The sequence below is a fragment of the Lycium barbarum genome, chromosome 1 (assembly GCF_019175385.1).
Source record: "Lycium barbarum isolate Lr01 chromosome 1, ASM1917538v2, whole genome shotgun sequence".
In the NCBI taxonomy this organism is placed as follows: domain Eukaryota; kingdom Viridiplantae; phylum Streptophyta; class Magnoliopsida; order Solanales; family Solanaceae; genus Lycium; species Lycium barbarum.
In genome coordinates this window covers 152,455,291-152,479,343 of record NC_083337.1, presented here as the reverse complement: position 1 = coordinate 152,479,343, position 24,053 = coordinate 152,455,291, and the positions used below count along the sequence as shown (strand labels likewise).

General features: G+C 32.9%; 2 protein-coding genes across 2 annotated transcripts; one reads left to right on the top strand and one right to left on the bottom strand.

The window, feature by feature from the left end:
- The first annotated feature begins 282 nt into the window (after positions 1-282).
- LOC132617173 (mannan endo-1,4-beta-mannosidase 5-like) lies at positions 283-3,244 on the top strand. Its single transcript, XM_060332152.1, has 5 exons — positions 283-1,114; positions 1,531-1,728; positions 1,831-1,953; positions 2,047-2,249; positions 2,545-3,244. Exons 1-5 carry the CDS (start codon positions 770-772, stop codon positions 2,987-2,989), a joined length of 1,314 nt encoding a protein of 437 aa, XP_060188135.1. The 5' UTR covers positions 283-769; the 3' UTR covers positions 2,990-3,244.
- A 14,307-nt stretch (positions 3,245-17,551) lies between these two features.
- On the bottom strand, positions 17,552-19,579 carry LOC132617113 (LOB domain-containing protein 24-like). The gene is made up of 2 exons (XM_060332060.1): positions 18,720-19,579; positions 17,552-18,197 (listed from the first exon to the last, which is right to left on the bottom strand). Exons 1-2 carry the CDS (start codon positions 18,870-18,872, stop codon positions 17,859-17,861), a joined length of 492 nt encoding a protein of 163 aa, XP_060188043.1. The 5' UTR covers positions 18,873-19,579; the 3' UTR covers positions 17,552-17,858.
- Positions 19,580-24,053: the final 4,474 nt, after the last annotated feature.

Sequence of the window (24,053 nt, the reverse complement as noted above, 5' to 3'; positions counted from 1 at the left end):
ACATTGTATATATAAGATCAAATTTATTTTCTTTTATGAATATTTGGTAGATGTTGGATTCCCTCACACGTGTATCAAATTTATTTTCTTTTATGAATATTTGGTTAGATGTTGGATTCCCTCACACGTGTATCAAAATTATTTTCTTTTATGAATATTTGGTTAGATGTTGAATTCCCTCACGCGTGTTTACTTTTTATGTGGTATTGATTTTTGAATTCTCTTAGTAAAAACTCTTACTCCGCTTCTAAGCCGGGATCCCAACTTCACATGCATGCCCCCCTAAAACTCTCCAAATTATGAGCTGATCATTTCAGTATTTCTTGTCTTCAAATCATGCAGGACAAATGGAGAGATTCATTAATTTCAAGCACTTCAACCTTCTATGTCATATTCAATTTCCCATGAACTTATCAAATTTTAAAACTAGGCACATGGAGAAGCACTTTTGTAAAACATCACCCACATTTTAGCGCCTTGTCTGTTTTCCCTTTATTCTTTAATTTTTCTCTTCTCTTTTTCCATCAACTGAACTTTCACCTTCTGTCTGCTTTCCACAAAATCTTCAAACCAAAGATACAGAAATTCGTTTTTGCCAAATTTAGTAAAACCAACTATTGGATTTCCATCCTGAAAATCCTCCTAATTACTTCAACTTCATTTTTTCTATTTTTAGCAAGCTCTAAATAACTATAAATAGCCCTACAAACATCTCTTGGCTACTCAAATCTTCCTTTTCCCACTATACATTGTTCTAACAAATTAATTAATGGCTTATTTTACTAGAGCAATTAGCTCATTCTTTGCATTGCTCTGCCTTCTAGCTATAGTCACAGAAGCTAGGAATCTAGGACATAAAACTAATAAAGTAGGATTTGTTAGAACAAAAGGTCCTCATTTTGTACTAGATGGATCTCCATTTCTCTTCAATGGTTTCAACTCTTATTGGCTGATGCATGTTGCTGCTGAGCCAAATGATAGGTACAAAGTCTCTGAGGTTTTCCAGGAAGCCTCTGCTGCCGGCCTTTCTGTATGCAGGACTTGGGCTTTTAGCGATGGTGGCGATACAGCGTTGCAAATATCTCCTGGTGTCTACGATGAACGTGTTTTTCAGGTCGTTACTTTATCAAGTTGAAGTGTGTGATCAACTCATTAAAATTGCAACTGTTAAAAAAAACACATGTTTTATTTATCTAGTTATATGTGTCTCTACATGTCTTTCACGTGTGAATCTGTTTTTTTTTTTCTTGGTTCTGTTTTTGGTTATAAGCATATAGAAATTCTTTTTAATTATGAGTGACGATAGATTTGAAACTGCCCTGCCCTGCCTGCCTCATAGCTATCCCTAACAAAACCTCTATCTGCTCTGATATCATGTTAAAATGTGTGACCAACTCATAAGATATTTTTATTTACTTAATTATGTTTCCAGAATTAAAGGCTAATTATAATAAGTTTATTGTTTTCTTTACTATGTGATACTTTATTTATATAATGGCCTTTAACTCGCATCTATTCTTGATGATATAGGGATTGGATTTTGTGATCTCAGAAGCAAGAAAGTATGGGATACGCTTAATATTGAGCTTTGTTAATAACTACAAAGATTTTGGAGGGAGAGATCAATATGCTCAATGGGCAAGAAATGCAGGAATTCAGAGTATTAACAATGAAGATGATTTTTATTCTCATCCAGTTCTTAAAGATTATTACAAGAACCATGTTACGGTAGGAAAAAATTAGATGCCACATGGTTGTATAAAAATGTGGTATATTTATTAGTATTATATAGGGAACTTATTGATATTTTTTTTAACAATTGTGCAACAGAAAATAGTGACAAGGGTCAATACCATGACTGGAATAGCATACAGGGATGACAATACAATCATGGCATGGGAACTAATGAATGAGCCTCGTTGCAATGCTGATTATTCTGGAAAAACAGTCAATGTGTGTAACAATATCTATCATCTGTGATATATCTTCTTTATTATAATGTCTCATATGGTTTTTTGGCTGACTTTGTGTTGTGATTTTTCACAGGGATGGGTTCAAGAGATGGCAAGTTTTGTGAAATCACTAGACAAAAGGCACTTGTTGGAGATAGGAATGGAAGGATTTTATGGCGATTCAATGCCTGAAAAGAAGCAATTTAATCCTGGTTACCAAGTTGGAACAGATTTCATCAGTAGCCATCTTGTTAAGGAGATTGATTTTGCGACTATACATGCATACACTGACCAATGGTAAATTTAATAAACATCTATTTTAAACCTCAAATCCGGACTAGTTAACTTCCCTAAAGCCAAAATAGAAAAGAATACACACGCATTGCACAACGTTTGGTTGAAAAGTGAATTTACGTATGAGTTGTTATTAGACTATAGGATAAGAATTTAGGTTACATTCACATGGCGTTTTTATTTTTTTCATTACGTTATTATTATACGTCAATTTTATCACATGGAGTAAACGACATATATATTTTCAGTATACATAACTTAGACTCATCATATAACGAATAATTTTTTCGGTCAACAGGTTGTCTGGACAAAGTGATGATGCTCAAGCAGCATTCATGCAAAAGTGGATGACAAGTCATTGGCAAGATTCAAGAACAATATTAAAGAAACCATTAGTGCTTGCTGAATTTGGAAAGTCAAGCAAAGATCCAGGATACAACCAAAATGCAAGAGACACATACATGAGCTTTGTTTACAGAAATGTGTACAATTTTGCAAAAGCGGGAGGGACTATGGGTGGAAGCTTAATATGGCAGTTAGTGGCACAAGGCATGGAGAACTTTGATGATGGTTATTCAATTATCTTAGCTCAAAATCCTTCAACTACAGGACTAATTTCAGGCCAATCTCATGCCATGACAACTTTGGCTAATTTAGTTAATATCCCTAAGTTTGTTCGTGGACATCATCCATTAGGTGTTGGACATCATCCATTAGGAATTGGACATCATCGTTTTGGTTGATGAGGTCATCATGGACAACTTGTTTTTAAGGTGCCTGATTTTGACCGTCCAAGTTTATATTCTGGAGTACTCTTATAGCCAAAATTGGAATTTCCGCATTAGCAGAAGTTAGCTCATGTACGGTTGATTGACTTTCTGAATGTATTTTGCTTACATTTCAACACACTTGATTTCCACTTGTTTAGGACTGAATCGTTGTTATTGTTGTTGTTCAATACATTTGTTATTCGAAGTAGATTTTTTCATATTTCTGTTATGTTAGTTTGATGACTGCTAGTATAGGCACATAGTTGTTCAAAGTACAAATACATATCCAAAATACAGATTCAAGTCAAAAGTTTATAGTCTAGTCTATGTAATTTTATTCATACCACTAGTTATGTGAGGCCCGGGCTTACTCAAGATATAAAGTAGATATTTTAACTAAAAAAATATAATTTGTGTTAGTACAAGTGTACAACAACAACAACAACAACAACCATATACCCATTGTAGTCCCACAAGTGGGTAGTTATATAAAAGCAAAATTTTCATTCCACTCCTTTAATATTTTAACTTCCATTTTGATGAAATTATTTACTTCAAATCAAATGTGGAGGCAGAATTTGACATTTATAACTTATGTATCCTAATTTTCTGAAGTTCTTTAGTTCTAAATAAATAATCTATACATAGTTAATGAACTTTTAAGACAAATACATAATTTAACTTGTGCAGCGGATGGAGCTGCTCATCTCTTAATTAGGGATTAGGGGTTCGAACATGGTTATGGAAAAAAATCTTTGGAGGAAGCTGTCACACCCCTTTTTAACCGGGATTAAAGTAGAGCACGACATATTGGTGATTCCTCTTTTTTGTTTATGTTAAGGAGTCGCCACCTAATTATTTTATGGTGAATTAGGACACCTAAATTTATTAAAGTTATTTTTAAAGTTAGATCTGTTTAAGGTCTGCGAAATTTAAGATTCTGGATAAGGGTTCAATTAGTCTAAAGGGAAGGTATTAGGCACCCTTTAAGACCCATTAACAATGGTTAACCGACCGGACTTATAATTAGTTAGGCTAAGTGTAAATGTAATGTTTAAATGTTTAAGAAAATATCTTATAATATTCCTAAAGTTATTTAAAGTAAAACTTGTAGAAAAATAGTGATTTAATAAAAAAAAAAGAGTTTAATTATAAATAAACCAAAAGAAATGGAATGAGTGATGTTCATATGTATTCTGAATATGAATTACGCCAACTACCGAATTAAAATGTATTTGTAAAGTTATTGTAAAATTGACGTTTTAACAAATGTGTATTTCAAGTGTTCTAAGATAAAAAGAGTAAATGTTGATTCTTTTAATTCAAATATATAGTCATGCTATTTTAAAAATTACTCCGAATAAATGTTATAGATACTATATAAGCAGTTTAGAACATAACTAGAAATGAATGTAATTTTGTGGAATTAACTACCCATAACTAAACTAAAACCCTTAATGTTACTAAAGTTTATCTTAATTAACAAGCACAAATGTTAGTCATACAATACATGTTAAATGCACAGAAATAAAATGGAGGAGCAAATAGGTTAAATGGGCTCAGCCCATTTTAAGGACTGTTGGTGCGTTACTGTTGCTATTGGGATTCGGCCCAGTAGTATGAACTCAAATGAACCGATCCATTTAGACTGATTGCTACAGATTGGCTGCTGCTGTTGGGCTTAGCCCAGATTTTTGTCTTCTTAGTTGGCTGCGGACAGGAAAGGACGGGGAGAATTTCATGTTGGGCTTTTAGCCCAACGCCAAATGCGGAAGAAAATGAGTCCCTCGGACTCGTATGCGATAGTCATGCATAAAAATAAAAGGAAAAGGATTAGGAAATGAGCAGATTAAATAAGGAAAATAAATAGACGAAGGTGAATTCTTAGAAAAAAGAAGCATAATCAGCAGAGTTCATAGTTGCAGGATTATCTGAAAAGAAAAGTCATCAAAACAACAACAACAAAAAAGGCAGCTAACTACTTGAAAAATAACATAAGTCCAAGGTTCCATTCTTTGAAGAAAAGGACTGAAATTCAATTGTTTTTAGAGTTTTGATGCTAAAACAATACGAGGAAACTAAAGGCAGACATTTTAGCTTCTTTGGACGATGCAAAATTTGTTAATCTCTACTCTGTGCTGGTCCAAAACCCAAGCACTTGACCTTGTGTTTAGTGCATGTAAGTAAGCAAGATTATAATACTAATATATTTACTGGATACTCATGCTCTAAAGGCTGAAATAGATTTGAATACAACTAAAGGCAGCTAATTATCTCAGAGATTTCAAAATAATGAGGCTGTGCTAGAAATAGAGGCTAACATAAAATTAAACTATCCCATCTCCATGCTTTGAACATGACGTTATCCTAGCTATTATAACTCAAACAAACAGCTGTATAACTACAGCCATATATATACTAGAGTTGAAGGAAAAATCGACTTATTCATGCTCTTTTCATAACTCAAGCAAGGAACGAAAATGGCAGGGAACAACTGTGATATTCTATGGAGATGAAAGGGAACTAGGAACTACAGCGCGAATCCATGACATACGTTAACATTCAGTCACAACCAAAAATCAGCAGCATGGTTTATATACTAACGTCATATACTTTGTTTTAAAATAATCTTGACTCTCGTTTGTATTTTTGAACATGTTCAGAAAATGGGCAGTAGCACATAAGTGATAACTAAACTCATAGTTGAGGCATTACACAACATAAGTTTAACTTTTAAAGGGTAGTCCATGAACTAGCCTTAACCAAATCAACATTGTGGGATTCCAGATTACCATGGGTATGTCTAGCAAACTGCTTCAGGAACAATTGAAATAAATTCATAGAGACACCCCTCTAACTCAACTGAACCACTGATCGAGTTTAAAATCAAAGAGTTCTACAGGTTTTCCAACCTTAAACTAGACAATGTTAACCTGGATAACTTATACGATAATCAAGTTTTAGATTTAAACTAACACTCATGTCCATACTGATTCTGTTTAGCTACATAATTGTATAACATAGAGGTAGGCAGCAGTAACATGACACAAGTTATATGGACACCAACTATGTTAACTAGACAGCATGAACACATGAAAGTATCGACTGAAAATAGACACTATCAACATAGTCATCCAACATAAGCATACAGATACTCCAGGACTAGCATTACTTTATACCAAGGCATGATCACTAAACTAAACAAAAGCCTAAATACTATGCACGGGACTGAACTAATCTACTAATAAAATGGCCATGATAAAACAAAGTCCAGCAAGCAGAGCCCAAGAGCACATAGAGGTCTTGGCAAATTATTATGTAATGACTAGATGCATGTGAAGAGTTATTTCAGATAAGGTGTTACACAAATAGGCAAATAGGCATGAACAGGTTGGGGATACCTGGTACAGGGTTCTTTAGGCCATTTTTTAGCTCCGTAAGTTATTGCAAACATATATAGGTACTTAGTCAAGTCGAGTTATGCTTAAGTCCCTTCCAACAGATACACATGCAGTTTGAGTGGTCAAGATATAATAATCAAAACATGTAGGCAGGGCATTCTCAGAGGTGGAAGTTACTGAACAATCAAGCAACAACATTAGGTCATATAGGCTAACCATCAGAATTTATCTATAAACTCAGAGCAATTTAAGAAACAGTCATTTGCAAATAGGTTTCACTGATTCAACTTGCTTTAGAAGAGACTATAAGTGATTTACAACCAGTATTCAGATTATGGCACCTTGTCCAGATCTTAACACATGAAACAACTATGCACTCTGAAAGAAACCAATGTCATTCGAGAAGAAGGAGAGAGACACACAAAATAACAGTAAAAAGTGTTTAATTATGAATTCATTTTTTGCAGTACTGACTCTTTAAACTTCAGCCTAGTGTGGTCAGATTCTCAGAAGCAGAATACCAACATTATATGAGCTCTAAAATAGTACACAAGCATGCGTATAAAGAGACAACTGGATGTTCATGCTCACATATAAGTTCCAAGTCAATCATTCAGATTTTTTATTTAAATTCCAAGGGTTTAACTCTTTCAATCACCTAATACATACAAGGTTGCTATTAAGAATGCACATAATCAAATAACATTTCGCATAGACTCCTAGTTTAGGGACAGTTATGTCAAAAAAAATTCACATGGTCTAAATCAGTACTCAAACAATCATTCTGAATCAATCACTTGAACAACTAAGTCGGATCTCCACCTAAGTATGATAGCAGACTAATCAATTTGATCTCCAGTACATATTAAGGCAAGAATTATATCTAAATATGTTGATGCCTATCATAATTCCCTAACAGAACATGCCACATACATAACTAAATAAGAAATGCAACTATAAATTCAAAACAGATTACATTCATGACAGGATATATATTCTTTGAAAAGATAGAGTAAAAGAGAGATAGTGTCGGCTGCTTTAATTATAACATAATATACCTAAGATATACACACCATGGTGTGTATATCAGATGTGTATCAAATGTATATGTTCTTCTTACCTTGATAACCCACTGTATATCCTATGTATATTCGACTTTTAAATAAGTTCTAAATCCTGCAAATTCAGTCTAAACATCCAAACTACACTAGACATCTTTCAAATTCAATTAACGATTAATATCCTATCCTAACAGCCCCAAAACATCAAACAAATAATGCGACGACAAATAAACTACGCAATCACTAAACATATCGCAGAATAAACTAAAAATCTTAAACAAAACAGAAACTAAAGACCATGAGTAATGAATGTATCGAAGTTTACCTGTTTTGTGCGCAATGAACTGAGGTCGTCGGGGTCTCGAATCTACTCTCTCGTTATGAATAGACCCGAACCTTGAGCCAAACGAGTTCGAACGAAAGTATTGCGGTTTTTTTTTTTGTGAACTAAAGTTTTGTATTCACTTTTGGCGAATTGAATGAAAATGCTAGGAAGTAGAAAGTAAAGATTGCTATCAATGGTGTTTGTAACAAAAATACCCCTGCCCAAATGATTCCACCCGGCTTCCTACTTATAAGCTTCATTTTGTAGTAAAGAAAAGGAAAAAGAAGGAGCGTATGAGAGAGAGTAGTGTATGACAGAGGCGTGGGGAACAGGAGAGTGTGGAGGTGCAGAGAGAACGTGGGCGTGGGAGAGAGAAAGGGGAGGCATGAGCAGAGGCGTGAGGGGTGAAAGGGAGAGGGGTGAGCAGCGGAAGTGTGGAAAAAGGAAAAGGGGAGTGAGGGATTAGGGATTTTAATTGTAGTGGGCTGCCGGGTCGAGTAAAATAATGGGCCGGTCCGGGTGAATTTGTTTAAGAGGTGTGGGCTGGACCGAATTAAAAACGGTAGTGGGCTGGTCGGTTTGATATTTAGTTTGAGTTGAAAATGTGGGTTGGGTATTTAAATGTGGGTTGTTTGTTTGGTTAGGGAAATAATATTGTATTTATATTTCGGGTCATTAATTTGGCTGAAAATTGTTGATCCTTCCTCCTCTATTTAATTATTTTCGGGCTTCTAATTTAATAACTGGTACAATATATATTATATGAAGACAATTAATAATTAATATGTGAAAGATAAGGATTTAACAAAGTGTTGTTCTGTAATTAATTTAACGAGTTCAAACCCGAAAAAATGAAATGATGACGAACATTTAAAATTTATGATAAAATAATGCTTGTAATGTTGAAAATAAAAGTAGCGCAAATAATAGTAGTGAAAATAAAGTATTTAGCTTGTCAGTAAATTTAGGCGCCCGAGTGAATAAGATTAAATAAAGGAGGGACAAAATTGGGTGTCAACAGAAGCCCCCCCCCCCCCCCCCCCGAATAGGCGCGATACAGTGCGAATTATCTGGATTAATTGGGCTCAAATGCGGATATCGAGCACCAATCAGAAAATCAAAGAACGTGAAAAATGAGGTAGGAGGTTCATAGCTTTTGAAAAGTACACTTTAAAAACAAAAAACAAAAAAATGACTTAAATAAATAAGATTAGGACCTAAAAGTAATTAATTAAAAAGTTTTAAAAAAAATTGAAAATTATTGTGAGGACTACAAAAGTCCCCAGATTCGATAGCTTTTGAAAAGTAGACTTTAAAAATAAAAAAATAAAAATTGACTTAAATAAATAAAATTAGGACAGAAAAGTAATTAATTAAAAAGTTGAAAAATTATTGTGAGGACTACAAAAGTCCTCACATTTGCTCTTATATAATATAGTAATATATAGCAAAAGTATAAACATCCCAGCACTTGCATGATGCAACAATACTTTTATTTAGTTTTCCAATGTTATCCAACATAAGACTTTTTTAGTGTGAAAAATAAGCATTTTTTATTTAAAATAAGTACTCTATTTGTCTCAAATTATGTGTTGGTGTGTGACTTACACAAGTTTAAGAAGGCACGGAAAGTTTTTGAAACTTGTCGTCTAAAAAAAAAGTCATAGATATATATGTGACTATAAATCATCTCATAAGAGTAAATTAAGAAAATTTAAAAGTTAAATTATTTTTGAATAATAAAATATAGTAATATATTTTTTAAACTGACTAGAAATTACTACTGCAATATAGCATATAAATTGGGACGAAAAATTAATTAGTTCAAATTGACTTGGATAAAAAGGAAAGAAAAGGATGAGGCAGCCGGCAGGTACTAGGAAACGAACCATAGCACAACGAAAATCTTGGCATGTAGATTTATATATAATCAGCAAAACATATATACTAGTAGTAGGATAATATTTCACTTGTTGGTTATAGTTGATGATTCCAAAAAGAAAAAACGTCTATCAAGTTATCACCCTGATGTCACAAATTTAAAATGATATTCATATGATGTCATGAAAATCCGTTGAAGGCCGTTTTTCCTTATAGAACATCATACATTGAATATTTTCGGCAACTTTATATGCTGATCCATGTTACTTAAATTTTCCAAGTTCGAACCATCTATTAACATTTTTTTCCTTTTTTGATTTTTATATATGGGAAGAATTACTTAAGCCAATAAAATTTAAAGTGTGTTTGGTATGACGGAGAGCATTTTCAAAAACAAAAACAAAAAAAATCTTCTTGTGTTTGGTTATTGAGTACAAATTATTATTTTTAAAAAATAATAACAATAATAATATTTGACTATCAAAGATTGTTTTCATTGAAATTTCTAATAATAAATATTAATAATATTTAAGTATTAGTTGGAGCAAGTAATATAAAGTTACAATGTTAAGATAGGTGTAACTTTATATTATGCACATCACTCAATATCCCATAAATTTACATCCAGAAAATAATAAAATACAACATGTACAACATATTAGTAAAAATTCATGGAGCGTTCTATTTCGTCGACCTGTTTAACTAATACCTGTCTTGTGTTTTATTTGCACGAATATCCAGTATTAGGTAACTTCAGACAAAAGCGTTTTGTTTTTCTTCTTCTTCTTCTTCTTCTTCTTCTTCTTCTTCTTCTTCTTCTTCTCAGTTGTTGTACAATAGTATTTACCAAATCTATAGCAATTTAGATATAATGATTTGAAGAAATTTCAAATATAAAAAGTGAGTTTGTCAAATGGGTCTTGAAAACAATGACAAATCACCATTATTGCAAATGGATTTGTTAGATTTAGTGTTCTTTTTGACAAATTGATGATTAAGGTTTGTTCTTTATGATATACGAAACTTATGTTTTAAATTTGAGCTTATTTAGAGTAGATTTTAGTGTTGAATCGTTTGTTGAAATTCGAAGAACAATTTTATTTACTTCGGTAAAAATTAAAGGAATAACTACATGGCATAACTAGTTCTACTACATATTTATATTTAGTAGCTATAGTTTAAAATAATTACATCCCATAGCTAAAAGTAATATGCTAAATACAATTAATAGCTACATATATATTTAAAGTAGAATACCCATCATCACATTATTCTCTTCCAACCCAACCCTCCAATTTCTCTCTCCACTCCCCCCCCCCCCCCCCCACTCTAGCTCCGGTGAACCGGAGCAGCCGTCTTCTTCGGTGAACTGCCGTCTTCTCCGTACTTCTCTGGTGTTTTTTTTTTAAAGTATTTTTTGGTTTTTGGATTATACTTTGTTGTTGAGAAAGATAAATGGAAGAAGGAAGAGATTTTGTTAGCTACAATGAATAAAGTGATGTTGAGAAGAAAAGAACTGTGAGTTGATGACGATGACGGCTGTGATGTTGAGAAGAAAAGAGAACGGTGATGTTGAGAAGAAAGAGAACTGTGATGTTGATGAAGATGACGGTGATGGCGGTCAGATCTGGACGGAAACAGTCAGATCTGGCCAGAATCTGACCGGAAACAGTCAGATCTGGCCGGAATCTGACCGGAAACAGTCAGATCTGATCGGAATTTCATCGAAAAAATACAAAATACACTTAATCGTGTTTCTATTTTAGTGTATTCATTAATTTTTTAGTATACAATTCAGTGTTTTGGGTGTATTTTATTTCTTGTATTCTGTATTCGAGTGTATTCGTTAATTTTATTTCTTGTATACAAATGAATACATTGAATTTTGAAGTGTATACAAATGAATAGAGTGAATTTTATTTCTTTGTATTCAGTTTTTGAGTAGTCGTTAACTTTTTTAGTGCAAAATTCTGTGTTTTGTATACAACCGATTAAATACAGTTGAGTTTGAACACATTTAAATTGAATACAAAATTCAACAAATTTTAATGACTGTATGTCACGCCCCGAACCATGGCCTGGACGTAACACGGCACTCGGTGCCTGACTACATGTGACCGAGCGAACCACATGGCTTGCTGAATCATCATGATACATAACATATGCGGAATATAACGTGAATGCATGATGAGCCTTTATAAAACATGTTAAGTCATAATACTTAATAAAATACTTGTTTAAACATGAGTGAGCCAAAATGGCTATACGACTCCAAATGTCTGACATGACATAACTGACTTGTCTAGTCTATGAAACCTCTATCATGAGTCTGACTCGAAAAAAAAAACATACTTACTGGGACAAGGCCCCCAGCATACCTTTAGATGCATAATTAATCATAAAACAAAAGTTGACTAAACCCCGAATGAGATGGGGCTCACCAATAAGCTGATACGAATGTTGTCCTACTGAGCAGATGTGTCGTCCTGTATATCAGTACCTGCATCGTGAAATGCAGGCCCCCGAGAAATAAAAGGGGACGTCAGTACATTGAATGTACTGGTATGTAAAGCAACCGAAAGAAACAACATGGGACATGGAATAACATGATAAGAACTGAAACTGAAAACTTGGACATGAACATGAGCATGAGCATGAGTACATATATATATATATAACATGAGTAAAACATGATAAGTAGGGAGAGCATTTCATAAACCGACACATGATATCACCACGTGGATACGTGGAGTCTGGTACCTCGCCGGACCAGCAGAGCCCCTATACCTTGCCAGGGTATAAGGTAGTAACGTACCTAATGGATCCATTCAGTGAAAAATTAAGGTATCGTCCTAACTGGGCGGAGCGATCCTTGTCCTATGGTGCCTACATAGTTTCAGGCTATCTGAGCCTTCTCGGTAATTCGTGCAACTCCCAAAACATGAACATAATATAGTTGGCTAAGAAGCCCATGACTTTCGTGAATTAACTTGTACTTGTCTTGAAATCATGATTTCACGAAATAACTTGTAAACATGGTTTCATGAAATATCTTGTAAACATGTTCTTGATTTATGAGTAATACAATAGTTCATAATCATATATTTGTAATTGACTTGAAAACATGCTTGTAACTTGTAAATAAAATCATACCGTTTCATATGAACATAATGAGAACGCATGAGAAAGAATTCATGATTCATGGAGTAAGCTAGGATTCCTAATATCCGTAATGGAAGGTTAGGAATACAATAACGAACATAGATACAAAATTCATGTACATACATACGTAATTACGGGCTACCAATATGTTGGGTTTAATGCCCTGGGATTTGAACTTCATAGATTTTAAGAAACGGATCATGGGGAAGAACGTAGAGATTCCCACATGTGGATGGAAGTTCTACATACCTCAACTTCCTGCTTTTGAGTGTATCACAATGTCCTTCAATCCCTTCAACTTTAATCTATAGCAATACAGGTCATAGGGACTCTATATTAGCAACAATATTCATGTTTTGTTCATCTAAGCATTTTATCAAACACTTGGTGGGCATGAAGCTCCACAACCTTCATTAATGGTGTTTTCTTCCCCCAATCCCCATTCTATTACTTCTAGCTGATTCTACAATCTCAATTATATGTAATTGGCATCATTCTTCATCACCCATATGAATACAACAATCCCAAGTCAACAATCCAAAAACCCTAGCATAGTTCATATAATTCTCTTTATCAAACTCATTTACTATTCTCCCAAGAACTTATCAACACTTTAATCATCATGAAACATCATAAAACTTACCTTGGTTATTGTAGGAATAAGCCTTGAGTTGAAATGCTTCACTTGAACAAAACCCTAGTTCCACCTTCTATGGAATTTCTTGACTTGAATGGATTTGATGTGTTTCTCACACTTAGTTTTGTGGATTGATGAAGTGGATCTTTAGTTTCACTTGGATTCTTGCATATGAAGTGTTTGGATGGATCTAGAGAACCCTTGAGTCGTGTAGGAGAAATGGGAATGAAAAAAATGGGTTTGGGTCTCTTATTAACATCTTAAAATCTGACCCATCGGGCAATTCTACGCCTATTTTTACGTTCCGTATAATGGTTTTACGGACCGTATAACTCACCGTAAAACCATTCCAGTGATTTGGACATTCTGTGCTCATTTTACGGTGGGTTTTACGTCCCATATAATGGTTTTACGGACCGTATAACTTACCGTAAAACCATTCCAGTGATTTGGACATTCTGTGCTCATTTTACGGTGGTCTGAGTCAATTTTACGGACCGTATAATTGTTTTACGGACCGTAAAATTGAACCGTAAAATTGACCAACAAAATATCATTCTCTGTGACCATTTGACGGACCGTATAAATGTTTTACGGACCGTCAAAATGTTTTACGGACCGTCAAATGGTCCGTCAAAATTCTTCTGCTGGGACAGTCTGTCGTATAATGGGTATAACTCTTTGCACAGATGTCCTTTTAAGGCCCATAATATACCGTTGGAAAGCTATTTCAAAGGGATACAACTTTCATCAAGAAAGTTTTCCCAAATTCCAAATTAATAATGGGGTTATGATCGTTGGAAGTAAGACCATCTATAAACTCACTTGCAAACATGCCCCATAGAGTGGCTTCCAACTTTTCTTTGCTCAAAAACATTTCTTATGACATAATTGGTTTTCAAAACACTTCCTATAACCGTCATATTGGTTCCATTATATTATCATCTTATGAGTCAAACTTTTCGTCCGAAGTTACGAGGTGTTACACTGTATTCATGAATACAGCGACGCGAATACAATAAGTAACAAGTGCTGAGTTTTGCTATATGTTTGCTACGTGATGTAAATAGTTAAATGTAGCTAAAAAGAAAAAAATAAGGCTTCCAAGTTAGTCATTTATAAAATTTTCCAAAAATTAAATGGCGAGCCCAAAAGCGGGTATGCACACTTTGCCCAAACAAATTACATAATCTATCCGGGCATATCGACGAGTTGGCTTCGGGTTCATTTGCTCTTTCGTCCCTAGTTTGTATTGGTCTTTAATTTTTGTCCCTCATGACAAACTACTTTTTCGCGGGACATAAGTTTATATTTTTGCATCATAATATCCCCAAGTTATGTCCCGCGCTCTTAAAAAACTCAGGCAAACTTATTCCCCTGCTAGGCATAAGTTCGAATTTGATGGGTAAAAATTAAAGACCAGCTCGTTTGAAGAACAAATCGTGCAATTTCTTGCTGGCTTCATGGACTAGGCCGCGGTCAAGGAGGCTCAGGGCAATTTGTAGGATTACCCTTCGCTGGGGGTGGTCTTTAAATTTTACCCCTCAAAATGGTGGTCTTTAAATTTTGCCCTTCAGGCAGAATTTACATGGACGGGCAGAATTTCTACCCATGCAAATTCTGCCTTAAAGCCCAAACAGGCAGAATTTGCATGGGCAGATTTGTAAAATTTTGCCTTGCGATTTTTTTTTACTGAGCTGGGGTTCGAACCCACAATCTCGGGGTGTTGGCCGAGGGGAAAAACTTAAAGACCACCAATTTGAAGGGCAAAAATTAAAGACCACCCCAAATGAAGGGCAATCCACGCAAAAAAAAAAAGGAAAATTTACTTGTCATAGCTACCTCTAAGACTTATTTATGAATAATAACTATCTTATTTTTCATTTAATTTTTGTAGCTTTATTTTTCCAAAATTACATTTCATAATTAGTTTTAAAATACATGTACCTCTCTATATTCTCCCTCACTACACATTTAAGATTTATCATCTTCTCCAAACCTTAAAAAAAAAAATCTCTCCTCTCTCTCCTTCCCCTCACTGCCGCCTCTCTCTCTCTCCCTTTCTCTATATCCGGCCTCTCCTCTCCTTCCCCTCACTTACCCCTCCCTCCCTTCTCCATCTCCACCACCAACGCCGCCGTCAGCACCACTACTGCCATCTCCATCTCCGAACTCAAAAAGCTTAAAGTTCTAGTTCTTAAGATCTGAACTCCATATGTGATTTCTCGCTGATTCATAAATTTGCTGCTTACTAGCCCATGATAACTTCTTTGTACACATTTATATTCGTGATGAGTACTTTGCTAATTAGTAGAGCATATTACTTGGTTATTATCTTGTTCTGTAGGTAATGAGTAATGTGGTGGAGCCAGTAGTTGAATCCTGCATTCGAGTATCTAATGAGCAAGTTGTTACACAAGAGACATTTTTGGCTGAATTTAAGAAAGTTGCAGAAAGTGTTGCTCAACGTCTGAAGGAGCGGTCTGTGATTGTTGCTCACGGAAAAACACTAGTCATGGATCGAATTGCCTCATTTTTCCTTAATTAGGTTTGAGACTGTCACGGTGGTTGTCGTTTTTGCGAGTTCTTCACGTTGGTCTTTAGTGAGGAAGATGATTTTCATTTTGTATTTTGTTGTATTTCAATGTATTCATTTTTTTTTTTTGTGTAAATATAGTGAATGTTCCAAATATAGAGCCTCATTCTTACTCTACTTTGTTGGGTTTCATTTTGTATTTCGTTGTATTTCAATATATTCATCTTTTTTGTTGTTGTAAATATAGTGAATGTTCCAAATATAAAGCCTAAATTTACTCTACCATGTATCGCGTTCTTTGTATTTCTTTGTATTTCATAATATTGAAATACACATGTTTTTTGTATTTCTCTGTATTTCATAACTAGTGTCCTATTATAGAAGTTATGCGTGATTTATGGGAAAATTTAATTTGATTTCCCAAAATTTTAAAAAAAATCTGTTCCAAAAATATAGCCTAAATTTACGCAAAAAATAGAGCCTAAATTTACTTTGATTTGTGAGAAATATGATTGATTTAATTTGACTTACTATTTAAAAAGGAAAAGAATATTATGTTCCAAAAATATAGCCTATTTTTTCTCTCAGATTTTTTTTAAAAAAAATATGTTCAAAAAATAGAGCCTAAATTTACTCTAACGTGTTTTGTATTTTCTCTGTATTTCACTATATTTCACTGTATTTCAAAAATGCGAGATACAACTGAAATACAGTCAAAAGCAACTACGAATTGTAAATCTTCAACTTGTAGCTATAACTAGTTAGAAGCTATTAAAAGGTAGCTATTTGTGTAAGTTTAAGGGAGATTCATGGATGCATATTGGGCCTCAATGGTATATTGGGCTTCAAGAGTGTTGCACAGTTTCTGCATCTTCAGTGTCATTTTCCAGTCATTCATCTTCTGTTTTTTGAGCGGAATGTCCTTCATTTGGGGTGGTCTTTAATTTTTGTCCATCAAATTGGTGGTTTTCAGTTTTGCCCTTCGGGTAATACTCCGAGGTTGTGCGGTCGAATCTCAGCTCAGTAAAAAAAAGAAAACTCGCAAGACAGAATTTCGCAAATCTGACCATGCAAGGCAGAATTCGGGCCTTAAGGCAGAATATGCAAATTTTGCTTGGTAGAATTTTGGCCTTAAGTGCAAAAGTTAAAGACCACCAATTTGAGGAGGAAAAATTAAAGACCACCCCAGCGAAGGACAATCCTGCAAATTGCCCATTCATCTTTTCCCCTTTTTTTTGTTTGTGATTTTTGTTCATACAGTAACTCATTAATTTTTTCTCTTTTCCGCTGAATAGAAGAGAATGATTCAAATGTAAAATTTTCTGCGTTTTTCTTTTCTTTTGGCAGGAATCAATGCTTTGATTTGCTTCTAAAGTTTAGTTTCTTTTTCAACGAACAACATTTAAGAACACTATGCTGTTTACTAAAGGCAATATATAGAACATTAATTAGAAGCCATATGAGGTTGTTCGCTTGTTTAATATCTTTAAATTAAGACTGGTTTTAATTTGATCCTCGAAATTGTGCATTGATTTTTAATTTATGAATTGAAGGTTTTTTTTTTTTTTTATGAATTGAAGGGTTTTTTTTTCGGAGAATCTCAAAAACATTTAATATTGTATAAAAATACCGACTCAACAATAGAATTACTCAAATAAAAGAGCATGACATGGTCATTTAGAAAACCTCAAATTGATTTTGATATACTGAAGCTTTTCTTTGGTTTATTCTTGTACCAATTAGTTACTGTGTGAAAATACTGATCCAACAATAAAATTAATCGAACAAAAAACATGAAATTGTCAAGGTAAGGTAACTATAGAAGTCTTTAAAGCAGTTCTAGTAAAACCAAGGAGTACTAGAAAGATCAAAAGATGATGATAATAATGATGAATAAACCCCATTTTGCTCATCCAACGAGTTTGCAGATATTCTTGGTGAAATTTCACGTTGTTGCCCTTGTTGTCCTTGTGCTAATTGTGATTCTGTTTGTGCCTGATCAGCTTTGACAAGGCTAATTTCAGCTTGTACTTTTGCTAATTCACATTCTAAATGGTAGATTTCTTGATGTAAAATGCTGATAATTCCAACACATCCATAAATTGGACTCTTAATCCGACAATAAGCTTCGTAGTACAAGGAATCCGCTACATCAGCTCGTTGATGCTCTTCGACTTGCTGATATTTCACACATAAAAAAAAGTCGATAAACAAAATCAATTAGCACGAGGAAAATTAACATGTCGTTAATTTCTTGAAAATTACATCTACTATTCTTTAACTTAATTGGAACTTAAAAAAGAGGAGAAGATAACTGGAAAATGACAATAGTCATCTGTGAATGTTACTAATGAAATAAAAGGAATGAATACATAAGTGGAGAATGGACTAAGACACGAAGAAAGATCATGACCGGAGAACAAGTTCAGAATTAAAAAATAACGGTACTTAAGCCTACTTAATATTTGAGTGTATAATCTAATTTTTTTTCATAAATTTGTTTTATACGCATACATATATATGTTCTTCGAACCTAATTAACAAAGTGAGTGTAGATATTGGACTCTGTACGTGGACACAAGAAGGTGAGAAAGAATTACATAACATGTCATAATATGTATGAATGAGTACATTAATGTACTACAATTAAAGACTGAATAACAAGTAATATATAAATTTGTTGTGGGAATATAGTGTTACCTGTAACATCTTTCCGACATTACTAGCACCATAGATTCTGTGAACAAAAGAAAATCTCTGAGGATTATTTGGAGGAAAATATGGCAAAAATATACAATCTGAAGGACATCTTCTTCTCAATTGCTTGCAAGCAGAACAACGCCTGGAAATCATAATAAGATATTAACAATCTTTTTTGTTTATTATTTCTGCAAAAAAAAGATTGTGAAATCTTTGATTTCTAGAGAAGAAAATCTAATGTAAGATCTTAGTTGCTTAATACTTTTTTTTTTATTTCAGTGTTTGTAAATGAGAAGAAACTTCTTTTATGAACGGTTATATTTTTTAAAAGTTTAGTTTTGCAAGGAAATTAGGAAAGTTACCGGTATAGTGTAAATCAACCATTGTTTGACCGGACTAAACTTGGTAAGATGATTCAGATTGGTGTTTCCTTTTTCTTTCTTCCCTTGTAAATTACAAATTCAAATTATATTAATTTTAGTCATACTGCTACAAGATTTTGAAATATGGGTTTCCTTTTGACGTAGGGATTGAAGTTATTATTTTTAATTTATTTTATTTTTACATTTTTAATTATTTTTTAATTAAATATTATTCTTCTTACATTATTTATTTTTCATTTCTTTATTTCTCATTTCTCAAACTTTTTTTTTTTTTGAGGAGTTTCAACCGTTACTTCATGTGCTTCTACGAATCTACATTTCTCATATTTTGTTCCTCTTTTATCTATTTTTCTTCATCTTTTTTCATTTCACTTAACTATGTTATTATTCTATTTAAAAATACATATATACTCCTAATCTTAGAGAGAATGAGTTATCCACAAACATGACTTATTTATAAGTTATGTCATTAGAGTTGAATTTCGTTGTTGAATGAGATTATGTGCAAATTTGGCTTATATTGAATGACGTAAAATTGATAGATTACTTTTTATTAAAAATTGAATGATGTTATGAAATTATGGTCATAAATATTTTTTTTGTCAAACATGTAGTCATGATGTTCTTGCAAAATGTGTGCTTAGTTAGAATTTTTATTAATTGATTCAATAGAAGTATAATTTATTTGAAATATATTAATATCAATTTTTTTTGACAATATTAGTTACAAATTTATAATTATTTAACGCTCTATTTTCAAAAAATATATATGTATCTTGAATACTTGGTGATAGATAAAATTAAGTAATATTTCCTAGATAAACATATATTTGTCAAACATCGATGTTTAGTTTTTAATAAATAACTTTTATTTCTACAAGTTAAAAGATCTAATTGCGTAATTATATTTTTTCAACCAAACATCACGTTAGTAATTGCACTGTAATTACGCTATGACAAACAAGCATGTCCTTTTAATAATTATACTATATAATCACTAGCCTGTGTAATTACTACCTAATAATTACACCAAATCCAATTACAAGATGGCTTCCGAACCAGTATAGAAAACGTTACATATCTTCTCTTCAAACATCACATGAATAAGATAGGTCGAAATTAAATTAATAAACATTCAAAGATTCACCTTTAGAGGCAATGAAACAAGTTAAAGTTTTCCTTTTTCTAAATTTCTTTCAAACTTTCTAGAGAAAAGACATGTTTTAACTCCTGAACTTGGCACGAAAACTCACTTTAGCAACTAAACTTAACTTCTATTTATTTACCTACCTTAACAACTTACGTTTCAATTATTTTTCACCCTAAAAAAATAATACCACTCTCACAATGGGAGGTGTATTACACTCGCGTCACGTCATTGCCACGTCAATGCCACGTCGTTGCCACATCATTGCCATGTCAAAATTACCAACACATCATTTTTTATTTTTCTTTTATTATTTTTTTCTTTCTCTTTTTTCTTCTTTCTCCTCATTCTCACTCTACTTTTATCAACCACCATGCCCCTGCTATTGCCGCCGCCACTGCCGCCGCAAAAAATTGGACGAACTGCCCTTAAAAAAAATTCATCACCATCATCTTTAACCCCACACCCACCACCACCACCATCATCTCCCCACCAAATTTCATCAAATTCCTTAAAAGAAAAAAAAATCACCACCACCATCTTTAACCCACATCTACAACCACCACCATTTCTAGCAAACCCATTTCTTCCACCACCATTATTAGCAAACCCATTTCTTCCATAACTTTATTTTTGAAAGAAAATCAAATTACCCACATCCACAACCACCACCATTTCTAGTAAACTCATTTCTTCCACCACCATTATTAGCAAACTCATTTCTTCCATAACTTTATTTTTGAAAGAAAATCAAAATACCCACATCCACAACCACCACCATTTCTAGCAAACCCATTTCTTCCACCACCATTATTAGCAAACCCATTTCTTCCATAACTTTATTTTTGAAAGAAAATCAAAATACCCACATCCACAACCACCACCATTTCTAGCAAACCCATTTCTTCCACCACCATTATTAGCAAACTCATTCCTTCCATAACTTTAATTTTGAAAGAAAATCAAAATCAAAAAACCAAAAAATGGTGAAAATGAAAAGAAGAAGAAGCAGCTGGGGGGGGGGGGCTGTGGCGGGGGAAGAAGATGGTGGGTGAGGTTGTGAAGAAGATGGTGATGGTTTTTATTTTTATTTTATTTTTTAATTGTATAATGTTTATTTTATTTTTTAATTGTATAACTTTTATTTTATTTTTTAATTTATAATAATATATATATATGAGCCGGTCAACTTTTTTTGTTTTTCACTCTCTTAAGTTTTTTTGCCACGTCAACATTTGGGATGGAAAACAATTGAAACGTAAGTTGTTAAGGGGGGTAAATAAATAGAAGTTAAGTTTAGTTGTTAAAGTGAGTTTTCATGCCAAGTTCAGGAGTTAAAACATGTCTTTTCTCAACTTTCTATTTGCAATAACTTTTGTGATGTTAAACCAGTAAATTCTTGACAACTCAGGGGTGATAAAATTAGTCTCTAAAAATATGACATGTTCAATTCATTTAATTAAGTTCAGACGGGACGGGTTAACCCCATACATTTATTAGTTTAGCCAATTTTATGCCACAACTCATGTAAAATCAGATTTGCGCTAAATATATAATCCAAATTGATGAGAAAGTTTGTCAAAATATACTTCTCAAAAATGATTTGATATGTCATATACTATAACTATAATAAAGAAAAAGAATTGCATTAGTTTTGTCTGATAGTCATAGCACCCCCAACTCATTCAATTATCAGGAAACAAAATTAACATTTAATAAGAGTTGGACGAGTTGGGAGTGCTATGATTATTTTAAATTTATCATTAATGATTTAAACACTGAGTATATTATTGTTTGTTGTTGTTGTTGTATTAATGACTTAAACATTTGGTTCCGAAAAAACTGCAATATCAAAGCTAATGAAGTTCTTGCCTAGATCATATATATGCATTTATGATCTTAGAAAGAGATTTTGCTTGAATTCTAACCGTCAAATTGAACTTTCTTGTTGTAGAATTTATCAAACCATCGGATGAATTGAAGAAGAAAGGAGATGAAGAAGAAAGGAACGAAAATAAGGCCAAAATGAATAAGGACAAGACAAAGTCAAAATGTGTCATTGGGCCATTAAAAATATTGGGCTCAAAGAAATGTTTAGATCAGGCCCAAAGCTATCATCAACTTTCAGACACTCAACATTCAGCCCAAAATCAATTTGCATCTCAAAATTCATCTCAACCATTCAAAGTTGACAAAATCACAAGAGCCACACGATCAACAAATCTTGATATAAACAAGTATATTTGGAAAGTGATTGGAAGATTCCCTGATAGATAAGACAAAAATCTGTTATAGCTTAGCAAATAGACTAGATACTGGAACCCGTGCCAGCACGGGCCTAACATATATTTATCATTTAATCGATATAATTATAAGAATCGATCAACATATTCTACGATATTTCTTTGTTACAATTAATCAACATTTCAAAACTAATTCAATTTTATCTCTATACAGTTTTAAGAAATTTTCAACATATTTGACAACGTTTTTTGAAAGTCACGTGGGAAAAGCTAGAAGTTTTGGAAGCCATAAAAGGTGGTAATTAAAGCATGGGTTCTATAATTTGTGTTATAGTATATTTTTTCAGATTATTTGAAATGCTTTGAGACGTTATATATTTGTGTAGTCATAAATTATTTCATTAAGCGTAAAATTAATACCGGATAAATATTTTTAACATTAGTAAAAATATTATTAAGAGCAACAACAATATTATAATCTTTGAGTTCCTTTTTTCTTCTTTAATATGTTGTGTAAATAAAATCTGAGTAGTGGAGTAATTAACAATTGAAATATATGAAAAATGGAATAACTAAAATGAACAAGTTACGGAAAAGTTGTAGGCAAATTTAAAAGACAAATGCATTGTGATCCAAAATTAATAGGTGGGTCCACTGCCCTTTGATTAGCTAGCCCACATGTGACCAACAAATGTGTGCTCTAGCCTGTTCTTTATATAGTTACTAGACGCGACAGCACGAGCCCAATATTTACGTAGTATTATGATGATATTTTTTGTCCTTTGTTACTAAGTTGAGAAGTAATGTCAAAGATTGTATATTCAATTTTCTTCACTTAAAAATTAGTAAAAATACAATAAAAAATGTTATTAATCATTATAACGTTTGGTTGTTTTCCTCATAAATAATAGTATAAGTTATACGGAAATTTATGTATTATCGTATAGATCATACATTACTACATTACTAATTGTTGCATTACAATTCCTACTATAATACCTACAATATTAATCCCTACATAACTCGTCTCTGAACAAACGATCGCTTAAGAATAGTTTAGTTTGAGGTCTTGGTGAAATATACATGCTAATTTAAGTCTTAATTTGTAATTGTATGAGTACAATAATATTGTTTAAGTATACCGTGCATAAACTATGCTTAGAAATTAGAATAACCTAAAACCTTATTGCAAGGAAATATTTCATTATACGAATCTTCTAATTTTTTTGTTGTTCCTACAAAATGTACATTTGATGAACATTTCTTTATTAAATTTGTATTCTATGATTAAGAGTTTTGCCTATAATTAGTACTAACATGACCTTAAAATTCGAACTTATATATCATACAATTATAAATTTATAATATGCTATTTTATTTGGTTGAAGAATTGATTAGAAAGAACTATCAGAAATTAAAGGAGGGCCTGGTAAAATTCTATAAGAAATGACATTCCTAGACGAATATTTTACGAAGAGTAGCATTCGGTTGAGTTATTTTTTCTCCAATAGAGTACATCCACTGGATACATGCAGAAAGAAAAAAATGATCAGATGAAGGC